The 23,297-nt window shown below is 60.4% G+C and overlaps 3 protein-coding genes across 14 annotated transcripts; all 3 read right to left on the bottom strand.

Annotated features, from left to right (window-relative positions):
• Positions 1-335: 335 nt before the first annotated feature.
• On the bottom strand, positions 336-2,218 carry LYPD2 (LY6/PLAUR domain containing 2). 2 transcript variants are annotated; one of them, XM_088023078.1, is made up of 3 exons: positions 2,121-2,218; positions 1,003-1,122; positions 336-541 (listed from the first exon to the last, which is right to left on the bottom strand). In XM_088023078.1, exons 1-3 carry the CDS (start codon positions 2,185-2,187, stop codon positions 336-338), a joined length of 393 nt encoding a protein of 130 aa, XP_087879204.1. In that variant the 5' UTR covers positions 2,188-2,218. The 2 variants fall into 2 exon arrangements, with proteins under 2 accessions (XP_087879204.1, XP_027951786.1); XM_028095985.1 differs by having other exon boundaries at positions 2,130-2,218.
• Positions 2,219-6,727: 4,509 nt separating this feature from the next.
• On the bottom strand, positions 6,728-10,838 carry SLURP2 (secreted LY6/PLAUR domain containing 2). The gene is made up of 3 exons (XM_088022728.1): positions 10,787-10,838; positions 7,280-7,378; positions 6,728-7,013 (listed from the first exon to the last, which is right to left on the bottom strand). The coding sequence occupies exons 1-3, from the start codon at positions 10,836-10,838 to the stop codon at positions 6,877-6,879; spliced, it is 288 nt and encodes a 95-aa protein (XP_087878854.1). The 3' UTR covers positions 6,728-6,876.
• Positions 10,839-12,015: 1,177 nt separating this feature from the next.
• Positions 12,016-22,096, bottom strand: LYNX1 (Ly6/neurotoxin 1). Of its 11 annotated transcripts, none has more exons than XM_028096003.2 (8): positions 21,988-22,096; positions 18,041-18,133; positions 16,913-16,982; positions 16,589-16,770; positions 16,269-16,370; positions 16,038-16,060; positions 15,515-15,573; positions 12,016-13,299 (listed from the first exon to the last, which is right to left on the bottom strand). In XM_028096003.2, the coding sequence occupies exons 4-8, from the start codon at positions 16,638-16,640 to the stop codon at positions 13,140-13,142; spliced, it is 396 nt and encodes a 131-aa protein (XP_027951804.1). In that variant the 5' UTR covers positions 16,641-16,770; positions 16,913-16,982; positions 18,041-18,133; positions 21,988-22,096; the 3' UTR covers positions 12,016-13,139. The 11 variants fall into 11 exon arrangements, with proteins under 11 accessions (XP_027951804.1, XP_027951803.1, XP_027951809.1 ...); XM_028096002.2 differs by having other exon boundaries at positions 16,913-16,999; positions 21,988-22,083; XM_028096008.2 differs by lacking the exon at positions 18,041-18,133.
• Positions 22,097-23,297: the final 1,201 nt, after the last annotated feature.

The raw sequence follows: 23,297 nt of genomic DNA, 5'->3' as shown, positions 1-23,297 counted from the left end.
CTGCCCGGTTTGCTGGCCTAGTGACCATCCCTGCTCAGCATGTCTGGGGACAGGGAGAGGAGACAGACAGGGGCAGCCCTGTGGGTGCGGAGAGCCCCAGAGAGAAGCCAGAGGCCAGGGGGTGCAGAGATGGACCGGGAGAGGAGGGGCTGAGAATGGGCAGGACGGGGACACAAGACGAAGGGGCAGAGCCAGACTTGAGGCTCAAGGCCCTCCCGCCCCGGTGGGCAGGGCTGCCGAAAGGAGATGCAGGAGGCCTGGTGCAGGGACAATGCTTCTTCAGGGGCGTTTAGGGCTGGCACGGATGGGGGGTGGGGACAGAGGGGGCGGGGGCTCTAGAGGCTGAGGCTGCAGAGCAGGAGGAGCGCCAGCGCCAAGGCCAGGCTGCGGCCGCCGTCCAGGGCGGGGGCCCCGTCTATGTTGCAGAGGTCCGTGTTGCAGCAGGACACAGGCCGGGTCTGGCCGATGCCGTCCACGTCCGAGGGCACACACTGCACCGCGCAGGACTTGGTCACCGTGGAGTCCCCCAGGAAGGGGTACACTGTGGGCCATGTTGCATGCCTGGTCAGCTCACGAGCTTCAGGGACCCCACGCCCAGCCCCCATGACCCCAGGGTGGGATCAGTCCCTCCGTGACCCGTCCCCCACTCCCCTTTCCTTCTGCCACTGTGGGCTGAGTGCCGCCTCTGTGCTGGGGACACAGCGACTTGCACAGGATTCCTGGCTGGGTGAGGCAGTTCCTTTCCAGGAAATCCCCGGGCAAGGTGAGGATTCCTTTCCATTAAAGGAAAGAAGGGAGGAGGGAGGAAGGCCTAATTGCTTGGACCAAAAACCCTTTTGCAAACGGCTAAGGCAGTGGATGCACACTGCGCATAGATGGCCAGGAGTGACCGTCCTGGAGGCAGCTCTGACCCTGGGACCCTGGCCCCTCCCCACCCAGCCCCCGCCGACCTGTCTCCAGGGGGTAGAGGGTGGTCGCCCCGCCCCCCTAGCCCCCGCTGACCTGTCTCCAGGGAGTAGAGGATGGTCTTGCATGCGGTCTCGTTGGCGCTGCAGGTGGCGATGGTCACACAGCTGGACGCACCAGTAGGCTCATGACAGGTGTAGCATTGCAGGGCCACCACTGGATAAGAAGGGACAAAGGACGCATCAGGCAGGCCCTGCCCCTCCCCAAGCCCGCTCTCCTGGAGGCACAGGTTTGAGGGGGACCATGCCATTCAGGCTCCAGTTGCCCGGCGACCCAAACTCTGGGAGGACTCAGGAGGTTTGAGCTGTGGTCCTTAGAGATGGAGTGTGCCCCTGACGGGCTCAGCCTGCAGGGCCAAGGTGCGGAGGGGACAGCTCTGGAAGCATCGAGGAGGTGCTCCCTGAGGCAGGGTCAGGGAGGGCCTCGGTGTGTCTGGACACCCCCTTGGGGTCCTGATCAGCAAAGAGCAGCACCCAAAGAGCGGCAGTGGGCATCAGGAACAGACAAGGAGGTGTGTGGGGTGCAGGGTGGACCGGGCTGGGCCTGGGGCACCCACGGGTGCCAGCTTAACAAAGGAGGGAAGAGCCGCAAGGCCCCGGACAGGTTGGGGTGTGGGCCGGCAGGGGCGGGGGCCCCAGGGTGCACCGCTCTGTGTCCCACCCCACCACAGCAGCCTCGGTGAGCCTGACTGGCGCCAGCTGGTCCGTGCACAGTGAGGCCACAGGCTCCTCTTCCCCCACTGTGTGTCACTGCGTCTCGGGTTGACCTCAGTTTCCCCTCTGGCTGGGGCCCCCTCTTCCCAGCTCCTTTTCTGGTTGCACCTGGGGGCCCCGAGGGGCTGGGGTGTCTCCCCCAGTTGTTCTCTCAGACCCCCTGTCAGCCCCAGTTCCCGGCGCCTTTCTGGTCTCCCCAAGACACCCCCTGAGGCCTGCCTCCACCATGGCCCCTGAACCAGGGAGCATGATTCTCCAGCTAAAGCCTTTCCGGGGTGCCCACGGCCCCCAGGGACATGCGGTTCTGCTGCTGCCCCAGCCCTGGGGGGCGGCCCCCTGGTACCATGCCCTCCTCTCCCTTCCCCCCGGCTCACGCTCGCTCCCCACCCCGCCTCTCCTCGGTCTCCCCGCTTTCCTCCACTCCCTGGCCCCCCTGCCTGCGCCCCTCACCGAGCTCACGGCTGCAGGTTGCCAGCAGCACCACTAGCACCAGCTGTGTGCCCCTCATGGTCCAGTCCTCACACCGCTCCACAGCCCGTTCGCCTTCGGCCTGCCCGCAGGGACAGCGGACACCCAGTGCAGCCGCCCAACCAGTCAGCCAAGCTGATTAGTGGGTTTGGGTTTTCTGGGGCGGCAGAGGTGCAGAGACCCGCCCCCCTCCACCCACTGGGGCCCCTCCCGCCTCCACTGGATGCCCCATTCCTCTGTGGGTACTGCTCCTGACCTCCCTGGCCCCTTCCTCTACCTCCCACAGCCTGGGGTCCCTCCCCGGCCCTGACGGCCCCTCTCTATGGTTTGGGGGCCCTCACCTCCCTCCGTGACCCCCCTTACCTGGGCTCCCCACCTTCTCCTTCCTCCTCCACCCCTACCCCCACCCTGGTTTCTGCCTCTGCTGGGCACCCTTCCCACTTGGGTCCCCAGGCCTATCTCCAGGGAAGAGTCTGGGTCTAGGCGTCCTGGGTTTCAGTGCTAGCAGGGTGCCCTACAACCCACCCCCAGCTCCTTTGAGGTAGTCTCGTGGGGCATAGTGATATAGGGACAGATTGCTGCCTGGACAAACAGCCAAAATGTACTCAGAGGCTTATAGGCACAAAGACAGGAAAAGTACTGGGTCAACAGCAAGGTCCTGGATGGAGGTTGGAGGTGGGGAGGGGCCGGGGTCGCCTTGGGGACACTAACCCCGGTGTCCACTGAAGGAGCAGGTACCCCTTGGTCTCTAAGGAAGCCAAAGGGGCTGCCCCTTGGGCAGGGCTCTCTTGGGCCCATTGTAGGTCAGGAAATTGACAGGAAGGTCCTTGCCCAGGGCCCAGACAGGACTGAAGTGTGGCTCCAGCCACTGGTCCCCCCCAACACGCACATGCACACGCATGTGCACACACATGCACACAGGCACTCCCCTCCCCCAGAGTGCCTGCACTTCAGCCTCCCCAGGATGTCCTTACTTGTAACCCAGTCACACCCTCCACCAAGCCCACAGCTGCCAGGGTGAACCCTGGGGTGGGGTGGGGTGGGTTGTTGACAGGTCCCAGGGTCTCTAGCTGGGCAGTCAAGGCCTTGGTGCCCAGACTCACTTGGGGCCACACTGCAACCCCACCCAACTCCTCCATCTTCTCTCAGAGGGTCCAAATCTTACTCCCATCCTAGACTTTGCATCTGCTCTTCCTGTCACCAGGGATGCCCATCCCTCCCCGCCCTCCTATGGTTGAAATTCTCTGTCTGGGCACTCTCCCCCCACCCCCATCCCACAGCCTTTTTATGGTCCTTGGCTTTCCTTTGAGATCAGCTCCATGTGGGAACTGAAGGGGCTTGAGCCTCCCTGGGCACTGGGTGGGGCCTGAGGGCGAGGCTTGTGTTTTCCTGTAGCATCCAGCCTGTGTCAGCCACATCCTCTGCTGGATCTATTTTCCTTGCTATGGCTCTGGAGGCACACAACACTAACAACTCTACTTTGGATATAAGATCAGATGCTCCTGGCAGCTGCTGACTTGGGCGGATCACCTTGCGTGGGCTGAGGAAAAGCAAGCAGCAACCGGGCTTGTCTGATTTTACACTTCACTACGCCACCACACTGCAACTGGGCGCTGATGCTGGATGCAGCTAACTGGATTAGACACCCACTGCACACACCCTAACTTCCTCCTCCGGTCTAGCCCAATTCCATTGCTGCAGCCCATACCAGCCCAACTCCTGTTCTCGGACCCAAGGGCCCCACCCGTGCTTTCCACCTGGAACACACCCCTGACCCCTGAGCATTCGCTCCTCCTACAGTTTCTGCCTGATCCCTGGGTAGCCAGGCTGAACCGTACTGCAAAGTTGCACCTGTCTACTTAGGTAGGAGAGAAATGTGGCTCAGTCAGAGTCTGGATGGGTTCTGTCTAGGATGCCTCCATGCTGAGAGGTCTCCAACCACCCCTCAGTTCTACTAGGAGCCTCGAGGGCAGGGCTCAGAGTGTGACCAGGGGCAGCGCTCAGAGTTTGACCAGGATCAGGGCTCAGCGTGTGACCAGGATCAGGGCTCAGGGTGTGACCAGGATCAGGGCTCAGGGTGTGACCAGGATCAGGGTTCAGAGTTTGACCAGGATCAGGGCTCAGCATGTGACCAGAATCAGGGCTCCGTCTGTGATCAGGGTCAGGGCTCAGAGTGTGACCAGGTGTCAGGGCTCAGACTGTGACGGGGTTCAGGGCTCAGCGTGTGACCAGGGTCAGGGCTAGAGTGTGACCAGGGTCATGGCTCAAAGTGTGACCAGGATCAGGGCTCAGAGTGTGACAAAGATCAGGGCTCAGGGTGTGATCAGGGTCAGGGCTCAGCGTGTGACCAGGATCGTGGCTCAGAGTGTGACCAGGTGTCAGGACTCAGAGTGTGACCAGGTGTCAGGACTCAGAGTGTGACCAGGGTCAGGGCTCAAAGTGTGACCAGGTGTCAGGACTCAGAGTGTGACCAGGTGTCAGGACTCAGAGTGTGACAAAGATCAAGGCTCAGGGTGTGACCAGAGTCAGGGCTCAGAGTGTGACCAGGATCAGGGCTCAGTGTGTGACCAGGATCAGGCTCAGTGTGTGACCAGGATCAGGGCTCGGCGTGTGACCAGGGTTATAGCTCCTCTGCTGCTGCATATCCACCCGCTAGGCTTCCTCTCCAGCTGCCTGTGGGTGGCCTCCTCTGGGCAGTGTGCCAAACCCAGGAAGGCAGAGGGGTGTCCTCGGCTCCTGGTCACCTGTTCCCCTGTGGGGTCCAGCAGAGTAGACCGATGACTCCTAAGCTCACGTTTCTACCCTGTGAAGGAAGTGCGGGGTGTAGCGTTCTCCCCGAGGCAGCCCTTTCTGCCGTGCGCTTCCTGAAGGACCCAGATGTGGATGTGCCCTACTGTATGGCCACCTGTGTATGAGCAGGAGTCAGGCTGCTCCCGTCTATGCTGTGACCAGCATCTTCCAGCGGGACATGCACTCGGAGGCACAGAGCTGGGGACACCTGGGAACCCTCGCCATCCCCCCGACACGGGCTCCTTGCCCATGTGATCAGCGCTTCTACTCCCCGCCCACCACGGCCTGACCCTTCCACGAGGTATGCAGGAACTTTGTGAAAGGCCCATCCGCTCTTCAGCGAAAACCAGGAGACATCTGTTTACACCTCTAGACTCTGAAACCCTGCCTAGGAGTCCTGAACTACTTTGTCAGGGCGCTCACCCAGCCCTCACTAGGCGCCCACATTGGGAGCCCTGCCTTTCACCAGATTCTCGAGCCTCAAGCAGGGGAGGCGCAGGCTCTGTGTGGGCGGCCACTCCCTCCCGTCCACAGGGGTTTGGTGACATTTCGGGGGCCCAGCACTCAACAGAGTTCTCGGGGCATCTTAGAGTTTCATGCTGCGGCGGACGTGCCCTCCAGGGGCGGCACCCCTCCACCCAGGCACACAGCGGGCTGGCTTCCCGCCCGTCCTCACCCTGCTTCCCTGTGTGCTCACTCGTCGATTGAAACACTACTTTGACTTTGCTCCTTTCTGACTCTGAGTGTGGTTGATTTCCTTTTCGGTGAAACTGCTGCTCAGGTCCTTTGCTCCTCCTTGTGGATTCGGAAGTATTTAGTGTTCACAGGTATTCACACGTGTGGCAGGCATTTCCTACTTTGTCTCCTGTGTTTTAGTTTTGTGTATCGTACTTTTTCATGTATTTCACTTAGATATTCTTTCTAAGAAACATGAATCGTTCTCAGTCTGGATTTTCAGACTGGTTTTTCTTTCAAACACTTTTTTTTTCCCTCTTTTTAATTTGTAACAGCTTTATTGGACATGCTTCACATTCCATCCAATTCACCCACTGGAAGTTTCTGGTATATTCACAGGTCCTGCGACCATCCCCAGTCAGGCTTAGGAAGAACCCCACCACCCCCCCGCCCTTGGGCTGCCACCCCCGCGCACCAGCGCATTCCCAGCAGGCCCTGGCCACCGCTCGCTGGCTCCCCGCCTCTTCGCATTTGCCTGTGCTGAGCACTTCGAAGAAATGGAAGCACGGAGAATGCGGTCTTCCGGTCTTCCGTATGTGGCCTCTTGCTCTCCGTGTGTCTCAGGTTCGTGCAGCCCTTGGCAGCACCAGGGGACGCACTCCGCGGTCTGGAGAGACACCCTCCCATGTGCCCCCAGCCCTGCTGGCCCGAGGTCCTGCTTGTGCCTTTGTGTGGGGTCACTCTCTGCTGGGACACTACCCCCCACACTGGGTGGCTGCACCACCACACTGGCCTTTCCACGTTTTCTTTCATGAGAGCGTGGCCGGGGTAAGGACAAGGAAAGGGCTGGGCGCTGTGCCTGGGGTCATGTGGTGGGGAGGAGCCATGCCCCCTGGCTGGGGGGGGGGGGTCTTGGTCCACTTCGCAGCTGGAGGCTGGCTGGAGCCATGATTAAGTTTCCCAGTGTGTGGGGTGGGGTGCGGGGGCGCGGGGGCGCGCGTGCACCTGTGCATGGGTGGGGGTGGGGGCGCCTGTCTGCTCTGTTCCTGCCGTCTTCCCCTCTCCAGTTCCCCCAAGCGCCCCTCCCCCTCCCCGCCCAGGGCCACCTCTAGTTCTTCCGAGCTGCTGCTCTGCCCTGGGACGCTCCTGGAGCGTCTCCCCAGCCCTGGTGGCCCGGCTCAGCTGCCTGGGGAGCAGCGTCTGCCTGGGGGTCTGGGCACATGTCAGCTCTGTGAGTGGGGGGACAGCTGAGGGGGAACGGCGGTCAGTCGGTGTTGCAGAGGCTGTACTGGCAGCAGACGATGGACACGTCGGGGCCCAGGCCCAGGCTGGGGATGTCCGGACAGCCGCTGTAGCACGATTTGGTCACCAGAGGCAGGTCAATGGCGCTGAAGGGGACTCCTGGGGTGGACAGAAGCCCCCTGAGGCTCTGACCTGCCCGTGCGCCCTGCCCCCCCCGCCGCCACCAAGCCGAGAGTCGGTCCCCCAGCCTGGGCGTAACTGGCCCCCTCCCTTGGGTCCCTTCCTGATCTGAGGTCAGTGGATGCTCCCCTCACCCTGTTCCTGACTTGTTGGGAGCCTGGCTCAGCTCTGCCCCCTCTGAGCCTGGGTCTCCTCTCCTGGGCAAGGAGGGCACGGCTGGCCCACCCCGCGCATCCCCTACTCACGGGTGCCGATGCTGACACAGTAGTTGGAGCCCCAGGGGCATCTGGACGCATTGAGGCACCCTCCGAAGCCCTTGCACTGGTGACAATTCAAGCCTCGGGCTGCAGCAGTGGGTGGAGAGACGGGTGAATGGACACACAGACAGAGAGGGACACAGGTACGGGCAACGCCCGCCTAACAGCACCCTCTCTTCCCACCCAGTGCCCCCTCTCATCCTCAGGACCCTAGGCCCGCATCCTGGGGTGCCCAATCCCTTAAGACCTCTCAGATAGGGGCGGGGAGGTCACCATGTCCCAAGCCTCAGCCCGGGGCTGGATAAGGTCCTGGCCCCCTGCCCTGCCATCCTGCTGGACTGCTCTTCCCAGGGTGCAGGTGGTCAGGCCCAGGGCCACAGCGGGGACGGCTGCAGCTGGAGGCGGCTCTTTGAGTCCGTGCACCCAGGACGGCGCTGGGCTGGGAGGCAGGATGGGGTCTTCCCGGGTTCACTGTGTGCCCCCCCAGGGGAGTGGATGAGCAGGGGCCTCACACAGGAGCTGAGGGTTGGGGGGACTTTGGGATGGGGGAAGGTGGTGAGGGCTCCCCAAGACATGGCCATGCCCATGTTCCCTCTGTGGGGCCTGAGCAGGACCCCGTAGGCCCACAGGCGCCTTTGGTGGTGGTGGCTGTAGTGGTGGGGCCTCCCCAGCCTCCGTGGGGAATGGGGAAGCAAGGGGGACAGAAAAGCTGGACAATGAAAGGGACGGGAGGGAGGCTGGCACAGTTCTGGTTGATGTTTTTTCTACGAGGACAACCTGGAGGCTTTGGAAATACCAAGTTCATCCCAGAAATGTCTGGCAGATCTGCCCATCAGCCCTGTCCTCGCACGTGGGCGCTTCGTGGGGCTCTCTGTCCCTCTGTACCCCCCTGCCATGTTTCTTGCCTCGAACTTCCTCCCTCCCTCCCTGCGTCTCCTTCTCTGGTTCCTGCACTCCGGGTTTCTGTCCAGGTCCTGAGCCACGGTGCCCAGGCCTGCTCTGGCCTTCTGCATGTGCAGACACAGCATGCTCCCAGTCACAGAGCCAGTGGAACGAGCTGTGAGGCCCGCACCATGCACGCTCACCATGTGGAGGCTCGGAGCCCCAGGAAGCTTGTGCCACAGTCCAGGGCAGTGCGCTCACGCCCCACCCACCCCCCAGTCCGTCCTTCGGGCCTCTGCTAGGCTGCCCCAGCCCCGCCGTCACCGTTGCCATGGATCTGCCCCAGATCAGCACAATTCTCAGACCTGGGTCCGTGGCCACGATGATGCATTGCACACTTTCACCAAACCATAGTGTGCACGGGCACACACACACACACACACACTGGGCAGGGACACACCGCACCTCCTGACCAGCCCTGAGCCCTCTGCTCAACCCCTGGGGTTGTGGGTGGCCTCCTCCCAGAACCATAGAGTAGGTAATGGAGACAAGGAAGGCTCCACCATGGGAATGTGCCCACCATCAGCCTTGACTTGTCTGCCAGCCCCACAGAGCAATCTGAGACCCCACAGGTGACCAGGAAAGGTAACAGCTCATGTCACAAAGCCCATCAAAGCGGCTTGAAGCCACCCTCACATCAAACCCGATGAGGGTGTGGTAAGCTGAGTATGCCACCTAATGGACAGACAGGGGACTGTCACCTGGAAAGCCGGGGTGTCTGTGCCCCAAAGGTACTCCGGCCCCATGAGAAATGGTTCCTGCCTCCCGCTCTCATCTGCTCAGCCTCCCAAATGCCTCCCTGCTTTGCCCATGCTCTTCCTTCTGCCGTCCAGGCAAAACAGGTCCCAGCTCAATATGCCACCTCCTCTAAGAAGGCCTTCTGGATTTCCAGGCAGAGTTGATGGTTCCTCCTTTTACATGCCCACCCCGGGTTGCTGGCACCTCTGCTCCAGCTGGTGACAGTGTCCCTGCCCCATGTGATCTTGCTCAGGACTCCCTCCCTACCCCCACTGCCTCTGACGTGAAGGACATGGGTGGGGTATTTCACCCACTCTTCCGTGCCCCCAGAGCATCCTCCTCTGTACCTAGTGGGGCTCAGGAGAGCTTTGTGGAGGGAAGGAAGGAAGGTAGGAAGGAAGGAAGGAAGGAAGGAAGGAAGGAAGGAAGGAAGGAAGGAAGGAAGGAAGGAAGGAAGGGAGGGCAGCCTGGTGGCAGGGCTGTGGGTGCCGCTGACCAGGCTCGTGTCCTATCCTGGCTCACTGTGCTGCAGACACCTCCCACTCTGATCCCTCTTCACTCTGAAGCAGGGCTGGCATGTGGCCAGGGGGGACAGGTGTGCTTCTCCTGGGGAGCAGGGAGAGGACACCAGCAATGCTGTGGCATGTGGGGCGCCTGTGATCCACTGGACCTGGGCTGAGCCAGGGGAGGGTGGAGGGGCCTGTGGGTGGCCACTCCTGGATGCCACGCAACCCCTGTGACAGCCCTGGTGGTGACAAAGTCTTTCCCCATCCCTGTCCATCCACACCGATGACCCTGGGACAGTTCTTAGGGCTCATTGAGGAGACCTGGGTCCTGAGCCTCCCAGACCTTCCCCACCGAACAGAGAGCCTGCAAGAGCCCGGGCCTGGGGAGGGTTCCCGCAGGTGCGACAGCGGCAGATCCCAGACAGTGCTGGGTGGAGCCCGATGCCCATGCCAGGGGCCATCCAGACACTCGCTCTATCTCATTGAGGGCCGCAGGCCATGAGGAGGGTGCTGACCCAGATGTAGAGACAGAAGCCTTGCCAGGTGAGGGCTGGGGGTGGGGTGGGGCTGGTTGCGGTTGGATTGGGGGTCTAGCTGGTTTTGTTCGGGCCTCTGGGTGGGCGGCTGGAGATGCCATCCCACCTCGGGTGCGGTAGGAAGGTGAGACCAGATTGTGGGCAGCCCCCTTTGAGGAGAGGTCCCCAAGAAGCCCTCAGGAAGGCATCTGGTCCAATGGGCCTGGAGCTGGACAGGATGGGGCCAGCGATAGCAGACCTGGGCACAGCCGAATACGGCAATGGCCAGAGTGGGGAATTGGCCCCAGAAGGAAGCCTGAGCAAGGGAGGAGAGACCCGCGTCTCAGCCAGAAGAGAGTTAGGAGAGGGCCAGAAGAGGGTGGTCCTAGGAAACAGGTGCAGGCCAGGTAGAGCTGGAAGAGGGCCCTCACACTCATTGTGGGGGGGGGGGTCACTGTTGAGTTGGAGAAGCCTGTGGGGGAGGTGGGGGGGACAGGGCTGTCAAGCTCGGGGCAGGGCGCTGGGAGGTGGGCAGCCTTTGCAGGGACAAGGACAGCACTGAGCGCTTGGCTGATGGGCCTGTGGGTCCAGGAGGGGGTGGGGGAGAACTATTGAGTGCTGTCCACAAGCAGCGGGTAGGAGGTGGCAGGTGGGGAGGGTCTAGCGCCCAAAGGGGTGGAGGGCGCAGGAATTGGGCTTCCCTGGGGTGAGGAGCCACAGTGCAGGGCTCAGTGGTGACTGGGGTTGGGGGACCGGCTTAGAGCAGTGGGGAAGGAGGTGGCCCCTGGACTCACCCAGCTCCAGGCTCAAGGCAGCGGCCAGCAAGAGCCCAGGGAGCAGCCGCATGGTCTCCTGGGGTGAGGCTGGCTCCCGGGACACCCGGCTGCCATCTTATACCTGCTGCTCCCACCCCGCACCCGCCAACTCCGCCGTCTGACTCACCTGGCAGCTGACTCAGCCACGAAGCCAGGCCGGGGCCCACCCAGCCCCCAGGCCCGAGGGCAAGCCCAGTTTATCACGCAGACCTCTTTCCTTGCCCATCAGGTTGCAGGGTGGGGATCAGGTAAGACCACCTGGCACAGGGCGGACCCTCAGCTCACAGACTCTGGTTTTCCTGCGAGGAACTGGAACGAGGGTCCAGCACGGGCCTGAGGTCACCCTTCCCCCTCAACATGCCAGCGAAGCTTAGGGCCAGCCAAAACTGCCCCCTGGGTGTTCGATGAGCAGCTACTCTCCGCAGAGGCAGAACATGGGCGTCCTCAGTGGTCCTGCCTGTCAGATGGGCCTTTGTCCAGAAGTGGCCGTGGGGGGCTTGCCTGCCTTGCTAGGAGTCATGCAGGCTCATGGCTGTCACCGAGCTCACACTGCAGGACCCAAGACCTGCAGCTGTTTGCCCGGTGGCGGGGGGACAGGTAGCAGAGAGGTATTTAAAAGGGTCCCATGATGGGTGAGAGCCCAAAAGGGCACACGTCCGCCAGCCACACCGTTCTGCCAAAGCTGGCGGGGGCTGGGGCAGGATGGGGGCAGTGCAGGGGGCATCCACGGGGCGTTGACGCTGCCCACCCGCGGAGCTCTGTGTGTAAGCTCTGGCTGCTGAGTGGTGTTTGTTGGCCACTCTATCTGGTGGGCTCCTCAGGGCTGGGGGCTGGGTGGATTCAGACCCTGCTCCCAGGTGGAGGAGCCTGAAAGCCGGGGTGGTAGGTGGGTTCCTGGGGTCGCGCCTCCCTCCCCCGGCCCTCTCCAGCCTTCTCTAGGGACCCCTCTCTAAGGAAGCGGCTGGGTGAGTTGGTGGGCCTGCCGCTTTCCCTGGAGCCCAGAAACCTCCTGCCTCTCCGGCTCGCTCCCCTCCCGCGGGTCGTCCCCTTGCCCTGGGCCAGCCCTGGCTCCAAGGGACAACTGGATGAACCAGGGTGAACTGGAGTCCGGGACCGACACAGCCGGCAGGACCAGCCCTACCAGACCGGACAGAGGGAGCTGAGCTCGGGCCAAGGTGGCTGGTGAGGACTGACCAAGGGCAGACACATTTATTCATCCATTTATTCACACACTCGAGATACTGAGGGGGCCTCTCTGAGGGCTAGAGTGAGCCAAGGAGGGCACCCTGGCCTGAGGGCGGATTCTCATGCTGGTCAAGGTCAGAATCAGGGCTAGGGGTTAGCATTAGCTGCTGGCAGGGGCACGGCCCTCGAAGTGCCCAGACCTCGCAAGTGGCATGAAGGCAAGAGGGACCTCCCACCGATCCGTCCGTCTGTCCATCGGAGGCCTCCTGTGTGCTAAGCCCTGGGCTGGGCACGTACACCCACAGCCTCGTCCATCCCCCTGAGGCCTCGGCTTGGTGGGAACCATCATTCCCACTTTGTCAATGAGACAGCTGAGGCTCAGAGACGTGAGTGATGACCTCCAGGCACCCCGAGTTGTAGGATCCAACAAAACTCACTGAGGGGGGGCAGGAGAAAGAAAGAGGTGTCCCAGTTTCTTTGTACCCTTTTCAGAGGTAAGATACATGTTTAACAAACAAATCAGCCAGTGCCAAGGGAGATGGGGCGGTTGGTCCAGCCTCCCCATCCCCCGCCCAGCACCAGGGCACCAGCAGCGGGGCTGGTGGGGCTGGTGGGGCTGGCGCTCTGGATGCACCCCTTCCTGGTGCCTTCTGCATGCAGCGGGGCTAGGCTGCATGCACAGCTCTGGAGCTGCCTCTGGCTGCAGACGCCAACCTGTGCCCCCGGGGTCAGCACCTGCAGCCTCAGCTCCTCAGCTGGGCTCTGAGGGTAGCCACAGGCGGCGGCACGGCACAGAGACGCTCAGGCGGCTTCCAGACTTGGGACACCACAGAGAGCTTCGGGGAGCCCGAGCATCTATCCACATTGAGGGGGTACTCACTTCCGCTGGAGGGATCCCCACAGCGGACATGCCCACTGCCTGGGGGCAGCCCGCTGCCCCTGTGCCATCCTCTCTGTGACCCCAGCCCACGGTCCGGGACACAGACACAGGGCTGGACGCCTGCCTGGGGGCCTCAGGGCTCCTCGGATCTCTGGTTCCACTCTTATCCTTCTAGAGCTTTCCTGACCCTAAGCTCTTAGAAGTATTTCACAGGCTCAGATCGCTTTCAGTTTACAATCCCCCCTCCTCGGCTGCCCCGCCCCGGGCTCAGGGATGCAGTCTCCCAGCTGGTGGGAGAAGACTCTGCACAGCGGGGCAGGGGTGTGGTGTTTGGGCACCCCGGTCACGCTGGGCCTCAGCTTCCTCACCTGTAATGGGGGTGTGGTAATGGTTCACACCTTGCAGGGTGGACGCGGAGAGCTTGCAGCTGGGACAAGGGAAGCCACAGAGGTCAGCTCCCGTCCTCGTGAGTGCCGTCCCCACTGGCACTGCCCTTCGAGTTCAGTGACACAGGCTTCCCACTAGGGGCCGGCCCCGTAGTAGTTGAGGGCCTCCCGAGGGCTCTGTGCTGGGTTCTGAAGGCAGCCCAGCCGGCCAGGGGCCTGGGGGTAGGTGGGTGGGGCGGGGGCATTATCCTGCGGGCCGGGTGCAATGTTGTGGGTATTGGGTTTGGACCAGGTCACAGCGGAGGATGGACAGATGGGGGACAGAAGGCAGGTATAAGAGGCACCCCCATACTGCAGCAAGCCCAGGTCCCTGCTCTCAGTGACCCCAGAGCCCACAGGTGGCCAGGCAGGCCTCTAACTTCATCACCCACTGAGGGGAGGGAGGACTGATCCTGTGCTCCTCCCAGCTGTGGCCTGGGACACCTGCTGACCCAGGACAAAGGTCTTACACAAGCAGTTTAACAACTGCTTCCAAGCCTCTCCCTCTGAGTCAGGAGGCCAAGGGTGGCTAGGGCTGGAGGCCCACGTTCACCCTTTCTTCCAGCTGGCTTCCGCATCCAGAGGCCTCTGCTGGCCTTCCAGCCGGCTCTGTGGGGGAGCTGGGTCATTTCCCCGAGGCTGACCCTTCTGGGGGGTCCTGCTGGACCTGTGGGAGCTCAGGGCTGGGGTCTGGCTTGCTCCCAGCCTCCCCCAGGGAAGGGCTCACACTGAATTGGGCTTCATGGGGAGGAGACACCCAGGTCTCCTGTGGGGACTGAGTTCTTAACCAGACACTCCTTGGGGTGCAGCTCCTTCCCGCCCAGGATGAGGCCCATCTTCCCGGACCTTCTGGGAGGTCCAACCAGCTCTGCCTGAGGACCCCTACTGAGGCTCACGCAGGCTCTCCCAATCCCTTGAGCTCTGGAGGCACTGGGTGAAGCTCTCCAGGCAGACTCTCCAGCACAGGCCCCCTGATGAGGGCCACGTTTGGGGGCCATGGGCTCCTGAGTTCCAGGGACAATCGCACCACATAGGCATTTGCCACAATCCTGCCAACTTAGGACCAGACAGCTAGAAGGGGGTCCTGGGCCCCTCTACAGACACCAGAGGTGGGGACAATGGTCAGGTAGCCCTTATATCCAGGATAAGGGCTGGATATGTGCTGGGCAGACATATCCCCAGCTGGGCAGTGCTGTGCTGGGTGGACTCTTGTTTCCCAAAGCAGGCCAGGGATGAGATTCACCTAGGCTGGGTACCCTTTAAATAATGCCAATTCTTGGGCCCTTGGGGGTCCCAATGCCCCACTGGGTTGGGGGCACCTGCAGACCACTCCTCAAATCAAGGAGGGAGCTCTTCAGCCCAGGGTGGACCTCTCTCTCCCCCCTCAGGTGGAGTCAGAGGGTAGAGGGTCCTGTGGAGACTCTCAGGCTGATGGGCTCAGCCTTTGGGTCCAAGGCCAGCTCAGCCAGCACTCATTCAGCCAGGCCTGCGGGCCACAGCGGAAGGGGGCCAGAGGGTGTGGACAGTGGTTGTTGGGATTGGGGTTGCAGAGGAAATCCCGGGGCGCAGCTTCTGGGGGGAGCCTGGTCATCTGCAGCCCAGACCCCGCCTCTCCCAGCCTCTGCCCCGGGCGGGGGGCTTCCAGGATCCCCCTAGCCCTGGCTGACTCAGGTGAGCACATTCTCTCAGATGCCTGCTGCAGCTCACCCCCCTCCATTAACAGGCATGCTTGGGCTGAAGGCCAGGCTCTTTTGGCCCCACTCAGCTTCCTTCCCTCCCTGCCAAAAATAGCCCTGGGGTCAGCTCTCAAGCTCCACCAAATATAGCCGCCTGCCTGCCCTGCCCCCAAGTGCCGGCCGGCCTCAGGCCAGGGTGGGGAAGGGGGAAAGGTCAAGGATTTGGCAGAGCAAGAAGGGAAGAACCTCTTACCAGGCTTCTGGGACTGGGGGCCCGAGGGTCCTCTTTAGGATGAGCCCACCCCCAAGCCCCCAGCCAAGGGCTGCCTGGATACACCAGGCTTCCTGGCACTCCTACCTGGGACATCTGACAGGGACAAAGGCCTTCCTCACATGGCCCTCTATGCCACACCTACCCTGGGCAGCTCCTGGCCTCAGTCAGACCAGAGACCGCCCTCCTGGTGCCCCAGCAAGCCCTTCTTCCCAGGATGGTCCCCCACCCATCCTGTCCCGACTTTGCCCTGTGCCTCCCCACACTTACTGCGCAGACTGTGGCAGGGCCTTGCTCCCAGAGCTGCCACGAAGGTGGGCCAAGTCTCCCTGCAAATCAGTGTTCCTCAGCCAACTGAGGACCCCAACTAAGCAGCACACTTTGCCAGACGCCTTTGGGAGGGCTGATCCCACATCAACCTCCCGGGCATGGAAGGTCATGGTCTGGGAGCGAGGCCCAGGGCGGTGGGCACTCCAGCAGGCAGTCCTGGGTGTGGCTGGGTGGGGGGTGGGGGGGGTCTCTGGGAGTGCAGAAGGTGGGTGGCGTGTGCAGGGTGAAAGGGTAGGGCTGAGCCTCTCGGAACTTTGTCCTTGAGTGGGTCTGGGTGGGGGGCGGGGGTTTAGAGCAGACCCCGGAGGGTAGCCAGGAATATGGGGGCCAGGGCCAGGGTCCCAGGGACGGAGAGGCCAGCGCTGTTACAGAGGTCATACTGGCAGCAGGAGGTGGTAGAGGTGTGTCTGGAGTAACCATCATACACCGTCTCGAAGCAGCTGGGCACACATGACTTGCTCACCTTCATCTTGGTCGGGGTATAGTCTGCAGAGGGGAGGTGGGCGAGGACCCCAGGTTGGCCCACCCTGGCGCGCAGGGCCTTTAGGGCCGGTTCTCCCTCAGCCAGGTGCTCCCAGAAAGAATCCCAGGGCAAGTGGGAGCCTCCCTCCTCAGGGTCCCACACTCCCAAGGGCAGGAAAGAACACCCCTCACGCCTCCCAGAAAGGGCTGCTGGGGGCACCCACTGACTCACAGGTGCGCGTGGTCATGCAGTAGGTAACCATGGCCGGGCAGCGCATGGGGTTGAAGCAGTTCTCTCCGTTGTAGGCACACACGTGGCAGTCCAGAGCCTGGGCTGGGGGCCAGCGGATGGGGTGGGAGCTGGGTGGGGTGGGTCGCCGAACAGGGAGAGGCCCCTCCTGCAGCCCACCAGACCCCAGGTCCTATCACCTTGCCCAGGGCGGGACAGCTAGAAGGAGAGCTGGTTAGGAGTTCTGGCCTCCCTCCCCACTTCTGGCCCACCTGCCCCCCGAACATGGGGCTGTCCATCCTTCTGTCCTCCATCCGTCTTACCCAGAGGGAGGCCCACCAGGGCCACCAGGAACAGGGTGAGCAGGGGCGCCATGGCTGGAGGTGAGAGGACCGAGTGGGAGCGGTGAGCTGAACAGTCCACGCTGGGGCTGGGGCAGGGGGGAGGGGGGGCAGACCACCCCCCGCTGTCCCGGGGCTCCTGGTTTACTGGAGGCACGGCAGTCCTGCAGAGAGGGGGACAAAGACAGGTGGTCCCCACGGGGACTGAGGGACCCCAGGAGACCTGGGCAGAGGAGTCCTGTGCAGACCTGTGCAGACTGAAGCGGGGGGGGGGGGGGGTAGTTCATGCAGGGGCCCTATCCTCACCTAAGGCCCTGAGTGCAGGACTGGGCCCCAGGGGTGGATCTCTCTTCACTGCTTCCCCTCCTCTTTGCTCCTGGTGATGAAGGCGAGCTGAAGACAAAGCATAAGCGGACACCTAGCAACCTCCCCCCGGCCCCCACTCCTGGGTAGGATATGGGATATTGTTCCAAGAAGCTCCCAACTGTCTTAATGTTATTGCTTTACTACAGGGAAAAAAAACCCTCGACAACAGCAAGGCCTCCAGTGTCTTGTAGGTCCTCTTTAGCATATGAAAGGTCTTTTGAAAACCTCCGTTTTTCCTTCCCTCCACCAACCCCTTAGTATATAATCAATTGCTCCTCACAACCCCAGGATAGCTCCTTCTGCCCATGGTCCCGACCCCAGGCTTTAATAAAACCACCATTTTGCACCAAAGACCTCTCAAGAATTCTTTCTTGGTCGTGGGCTCCAGACCCCACCCCACCAAACCTCACCTATATTCCAAAACCACAACACTGGGGTATCCCTGAGTGGGTCCCCCACTTCTCCTTTCAGGGCCCAGGTGGGGGCCGCTTTCCCAGGAAGACCTCCAGAGCCCAGCCTTACTTGGGCCTTTCAGGTCCGAGTCCCTGGCCACAGGGGGAGCTCCCGGCAGTGATGAGCTCTGATCAGGCGGTGGGGGAAGGGCGCTTTGAATGTGTTCCAGGGGGGCCCTCGGGCAAAACAGCAGGAAGAACTAACTTCCCAGTTTCCATATGGTGTTTGGGATGAAGACATTCAATCTCTGGTAAGGGGTTGGAGGAAATCTGGACTACGACTCCCCTCCGCCCTGCGGGGATATTCGGGAGCGGTGGGGGGTGCACAGCGTCCCCACCCCAGGGGACTAAATTAGACTCCGCCCTCCCCGAGAACATCAAACCAACACTTCTTCCAGGCCCCATTTCCCAAGAGTCAAATGCCTGAGTGAGGCATCCATCCCATTTCAGGATGTCAAAGGCCTGAGTGAGGCCAGGCCTGCGGCTCCAGCGCTTCCCGCCCCCTCCCGGAGAGCTCCGCCCCAAAGAGTGCCGTCCCAAGCAGAGGGGGAAGGTTTCGGGGTGACCTCAACAGTGACCTTCAGCACACTGTACCTCCGCTGCGCCCGGGACTCACCCGCCGCCACTCGCCGACCGCTCGGTCTGACAGCGCGATGGTCCGAGCGCCCCGCATTGACCACGCGGCAATACCCCTCCGCAGTCTCTGCCGCTGGAAGCCACGCACTGCGCGTGAGCTCACTGCAGAAGGCCCCGCCCCGCCCCGCCCCGGCCCACCCCCGGCCGGCTTTGGACCCTCCCCGGACCCGGCCCTGGCCCGCCCCTCGCCAGCTCCTTCCTGTCTCCGCCCCGCTCCCCCGCCCGCCCCCTCCAGTCCGTCCCAGCCCCGCTCCGGCCCCGCCCCCTCCCCTGCTCCAACTCCCGGCTCCACTTAGTCTCGGCCCCGCCCCAGCCCTGCCCAGTCTTCGCCCTGCCCCGCCCCGCCCCTTCCCAGCCCCGCCCAGTCCCCGCCCCGGCCCCGCCCAGATCCGCCCCCGGCTCCATTTCATCTTGGCTCCGCCCAGCTCCGCCCCCCCCGTTTCGTCTCGGTCACGCCGCAGCTCCGCCCAGTCTCAGCCCCGCCCCGGCGCCGCTGTCTCCGCCCCCGCCCCAGGTCCGCCCAGGCTCCACCCCCCACCCCCTCGGGTCTCGCTTCAGCCCGCGGCCCCCCGCCCACGTGGACTCAAACCCCAGCCCTGGAGTCGCGTACCTCGGGAGCCGAGAAGTGCGGCCCCACAGTGATACCCACGCGATCCTCAGATACACGTGCACCATTCAGGAGCTATCTCCACGGGGTCTGGCCGCAGTCACCCCGCTGAAACTTCTGGCTCTCCCTATCCTCCCCCCTGCTTCTGCCACATGCACTTTGCCCCCTTGCCCACGCCATCACCCGGGCCCTATTCCTTGAGCCCAGTTCAACAGAGGTGCTGCTTGGAGCCGTCCCAGGGCGCAGTGACCCCTGGACCTGGCTCCCTCTTCAGCCTGCCTGGGTCCCACCTCGCCCTGCCTTAGCTGCTGAATGACTTCCGCATTTTACCTAGCATTTCTGGGCTTCAGTCCCCGCGCCTGGTCCCATCTAGCAAAGTGTAGAGGCAAGCCTTGAAAGGATCCCGTTATTTCATGGACCCCCTCCAACCATAATAACATCAATATTAAATAACTGTTTTTTACTTATATAACTTTACTTCAGCATTTAGCTTTTCTGTTTTGGGCAAAATTTAAAATTTTCATGGGCCCTAAATGTTTCATTTTTTTTCTTTTTCTTTTTAAAGAATGTGTTTATTCATTCATCCATTGTGAATAACATCCTTTAGTTTTTGGGGTTTTTTTAAGATTTTACTTATTTATTTGACAGAGAGAGACATAGCGAGAGCAGGAACACAAGCAGGGGGAGTGGGAGAGGGAGAAGCAGGCTTCCCGCCGAGCAGGGAGCCCGATGCGGGGCTCCATCCCAGGACCCTGGGACCATGACCTGAGCGGAAGGCAGACTTTTAACGACTGAGCCACCCAAGTGCCCCTTACCGCCCTGTCTTAAGCAACCAAAAAAGGGAGAACAAATGAAGCAGCACTTTTTGGACATTGCATGACAGGCCAGCAGAGGCAGGGATGCTGGAGGAAGGGGCTTCTAAGAAAAGAAGTGCAGGTTTTGCCTCAGGGGGCGGGGGTGGGGGGAAACCAAACAGAGCGCACGCTCTCCCTGATGGAGGAGGCAAGTGGGGAGTCAGTCCGGGAGGCCGGGGCAGCTGGAATTCACCGGGCAGAGCTCAGATTAAGGGGAGAGAGGAAAGAGCTAGGAGGTGAGCAGAGGGAGCTGTTGAGAAGGAGCAGGCAAAACAGTCCCCAGAGTCGCACAGCACTGGGGGTTCGCCTGTGTGAGCCGGGAGCAGAGACCTTAAAATATGGGGTCACTGGGCAGAGTGCTCAGAAGGAAATTGCCTTAATCGTGGGGACTACTCGCCTGGATTACAGATCACACCTGGTCCCACCTAACGAAGCCTAAATGCAAGCCTCGAAAGGGTCCAATCATCTCCAAGTAACTTCATTGCGACCTGAGACAAAACTCAAAAGAGAAAGGGAGCCAGCATCCCACAACGTAAAATTCATCTGATTAAGTGCCTGACACCCAATTGAAAACACCATCAGGTATGCGAAGAAGCAGGAAAATGTGGCCCATCGTGGGCAGAAAAAAATCATTAGAAACAGACTCACAAATGACACAGCCTATAGTGAGCACGTGCATCAAAACAGACATCATATTTCCTATATTCAAGCAGATAGAGGAGAGCATGACTGTGTCGGGGACCCGGGGGAAATAAAAAAATACAAATTGAATTTCTAAAGATGAAAAATAGGTCTGTGATGAAAAACATGCTGCGGGGGGTGGGGGGTGATTAACATCCCGTTTGAGTCTGCGAGCCAAAGATCAGCGGGCTTGAGGACAAAGCATCAGGCAGAGGATGCCAGGAAACAGGATGAGCGGGGACAGCGCAGCGGGGAGCAATGTGGCCACAGCTTCTAGCGCCCCGTGTGTGTCACCGGAGTCCCAGAGAACAGGCGAGGAAGACAAAAAATAGTTCCAAGAAATAATGGCCACATTTTCCCGAATTTGTTGATAAGTATAAACCCATGGGACCCAGAAACTCAATGAACCCTAAGCACAAGAAATATGAAGAAAACCAGGCCAGAGCACGTCTTAGGCAAGTGCGGAGAAGCAGCGACAGCGGGGGACCCTGAGGGCGCGCGGGAGAGTGCGCGCAGCGGTCTGGGTGAGCTAGCCGCACGGAGAGGCGACGTCTGGAACCCCAGAACCCAGGCCAGACTGTAGCAGCGCCTGGAGCGTCTGAAAGTGCAGGGGACAGGGCAGGCAAAGCCCCCCCCACCAGGGCGGGGTGCAGGGGGCGTGGAGGGGGTGTGGAGGTTCCTCGCAGGGGGCGTGGAGGGGCGTGCAGGGGGCGTGCAGGAGCGTGGAGGAGCATGCAGGGGCATGCAGGGGCGTGCAGGGGGTGTGGAGGATCCTTGCAGGGGTTGTGCTGGGGCATGCGGGGGGCGGCGGGGGCGGGGGAGAGTCGCCCCATCCCCCGATTGCGTGAGGGGCGTGGAGAGTCCTCCCTGAGGGCTGCACGCAGGGGGCGTGGAGAGTCCCCGCAGGGCTGCGTGCACGGGGCACGGAGGGAACGTGGAGGGGGCGTGAGGGGGCGTGGAGTCCCCATCCCTCCGACCCCAGGCAGAAGGTAAATTATGCCTCTGGGACACAAGTCTGCACAGAGGAGTGGAAACAGTAGAAATGGGAAAGAGAAGGTACTTTTTTCTTATTTTGAAATTACTTTAGAAGCTAATTGGCTGCTTAGAGCAGAAGTAGTAACACTCTACTAAGAGATGTTTAGCAAATGCAGAAGTAAATTGTATGACCGTAGTAGCCACACGGTCCTGGGCAGAAGGGAAATGCACAGTTGTCCATTTATTTCCTGCAGGTGAGCCGGCTTCGTTCTGGAACACAGACTGTGATAGGTTAAAGATGTGCACTATAGACACTAAAGCAACCACACACACACACACACACACACACACACACACACACACAGAAAGAGAATGAAAAGCAAAATCAAAGAGCTCTATGTAAGAAAGCAACAAAGGAGATTAAAGGGACCAGAAAAAATTAATCTGTGAGTCAAAGAGAAGGCAGAGGAAGGGGTGAGAGAGGGAAGAGCTTGGGGGCCAAGGAGAAGACAGTGGCAGGAGAACAGACTCAAAGCACCTGCTCCACGGTCCAAACCCCCGGAGAGAAGCAGAGACAGAGCCACACACGTGCTGTCCTCAAGAAGCCCGCCGCTCTGTACAGACCCGAGCAGGCTGAACATGCAAGAGAAAGATACACGTTAACATGGAGGAAAAGAAAGCAAGGGTGGCCGCAGTCACACCAGACAACGGGCGTCTAGAGCAGAGAAAATAACCAGCAAAGAGGGACATTCTATAACTGCAAGGGGGTCGGTTTGGAAAGGCACAGAGCAATCCTAAATGTTTACTTACCTGACAGTTGAACTTGGGAACACACGAAGCACTGTAGCCTGCAAAATTGAAGAGAGGAAAAGAAAATCACACTTACAGTCGGAGGTTTCAGTTCTCCTTTCTCAAGATCCGAGAGCAGAAGTGGGCAGAATCGGTAAGGGCAGAGAGGACTTGAGCAACACAGCTACTTGCTTCATGTGCAGGGAGCCCTGCAGCCTGCAGGGGTGGGGGACAGAGCATTTTCCAAGACAGCCTGTGCAATGGGCCATAGGACAGATCTCAGTACATTTACAAGGATGAGATCATACGAATTGTTTCCTTAGACAACAGTGGAATTATATTAGAAGCCAGGAACAGAAAAATATGTGTAAGATCTGCCAAATATTTAGACACTGAGCAGCGCATTTCTAAATAACTGATGGGTCAAAGGAGAAATTTGAAAAGAAATGAGAAAGAATTTCCAGCCCAATGAAAGTGAAAACACAACCCGGCAAAGTTAGGGGGCACAGCTAAAGCAGTATTTGGAAAGGGAGTGTTCTGGCTAATGCTCACGTTAGAAAACCAGAAAGCTCTCAACACAGCGAGACTAGAACAAGAGCAAAGCAAACCCCAAGGGAGCAAAATAAGGGGAATAATAAAAATAAGGGGGAAAAAAACCACAATGAGATAGCGAAAGAAAAACAATAGGGAAGATCAGTCAAACCGAAAGCTGACTCTTTGAGAACATCAATATGATTTTTAAACCTCTGTGTAGACTGATGAAAAAAGAGAAAAGACGAGACAAACCACAAAAAGCAGGAATGAGAAAGGGGACATCAGAACATGACAACATTACACCAATGCGTCCTACAGCTTAGGTGACTCGGGCCAGGCCCCTCACACACGGGCCCGCGGCGCTCACTCGACAGGAAATACGTAACAGATTATGCCCCGCGGAGCAGGGAGCCCGATGTGGGGCTCGATCCCAGGACCACGGGATCATGACCTGAGCCGAAGGCAGACGCTCCACCGACTGAGCTCCCAGGCGCCCCTACAAAGCATTGAAAGAAAGACGCACACCGACACTCTCCGACCCCTTCTGGAGAAGGAGGGCTGTGCCCACTCGTTGGGAGCCACCATCCTTCTGAGACCAGAACCAGACACAGACGCTACAGGGAACCACAGCAGACCGGCGTCTCTCCCGGACTTAGCTGTAAAAGGTATGAACGTAAGTGTAGCAAACGAATCCAATAATAGAGAAAAGGAAATAGAACATGACAAAGAACAATGCCAGTTTGACATTGAAGATCGAGTGTGATTCACCACATCCACAAGACGACCATCTGCATAGA

This window comes from Eumetopias jubatus, unplaced genomic scaffold (assembly GCF_037043125.1).
Source record: "Eumetopias jubatus isolate StellerSeaLion01/CBP00866 unplaced genomic scaffold, mEumJub1_p1.0 scaffold_4, whole genome shotgun sequence".
Classification (NCBI taxonomy): Eukaryota; Metazoa; Chordata; class Mammalia; order Carnivora; family Otariidae; genus Eumetopias; species Eumetopias jubatus.
This window is presented reverse-complemented; position numbering and strand designations above follow the sequence as displayed.

What these genes read in the sequence shown, in the direction of transcription:
- LYPD2 (XM_088023078.1), bottom strand. Translation starts at nt 2,187, where the DNA reads ATGAGGGGCACACAGCTGGTGCTAGTGGTGCTGCTGGCAACCTGCAGC. An exon ending in CCGTGAGCTCGGTGAGGGGC is followed by an intron (nt 1,123 to 2,120) that starts GCAGGCAGGGGG and finishes CTTCTTATCCAG; the next exon opens with TGGTGGCCCTGCAATGCTAC. An exon ending in CCTCTACTCCCTGGAGACAG is followed by an intron (nt 542 to 1,002) that starts GTCAGCGGGGGC and finishes CATGGCCCACAG; the next exon opens with TGTACCCCTTCCTGGGGGAC.
- SLURP2 (XM_088022728.1), bottom strand. Translation starts at nt 10,838, where the DNA reads ATGCGGCTGCTCCCTGGGCTCTTGCTGGCCGCTGCCTTGAGCCTGGAG. An exon ending in TGCCTTGAGCCTGGAGCTGG is followed by an intron (nt 7,379 to 10,786) that starts GTGAGTCCAGGG and finishes CCACTGCTGCAG; the next exon opens with CCCGAGGCTTGAATTGTCAC. An exon ending in CTGTGTCAGCATCGGCACCC is followed by an intron (nt 7,014 to 7,279) that starts GTGAGTAGGGGA and finishes TGTCCACCCCAG; the next exon opens with GAGTCCCCTTCAGCGCCATT.
- LYNX1 (XM_028096003.2), bottom strand. Translation starts at nt 16,640, where the DNA reads ATGGCGCCCCTGCTCACCCTGTTCCTGGTGGCCCTGGTGGGCCTCCCT. An exon ending in CCTGGTGGGCCTCCCTCTGG is followed by an intron (nt 16,371 to 16,588) that starts GTAAGACGGATG and finishes GCTGGCCCCCAG; the next exon opens with CCCAGGCTCTGGACTGCCAC. An exon ending in GCCCTGCCACAGTCTGCGCA is followed by an intron (nt 13,300 to 15,514) that starts GTAAGTGTGGGG and finishes CCCTTGTCCCAG; the next exon opens with CTGCAAGCTCTCCGCGTCCA.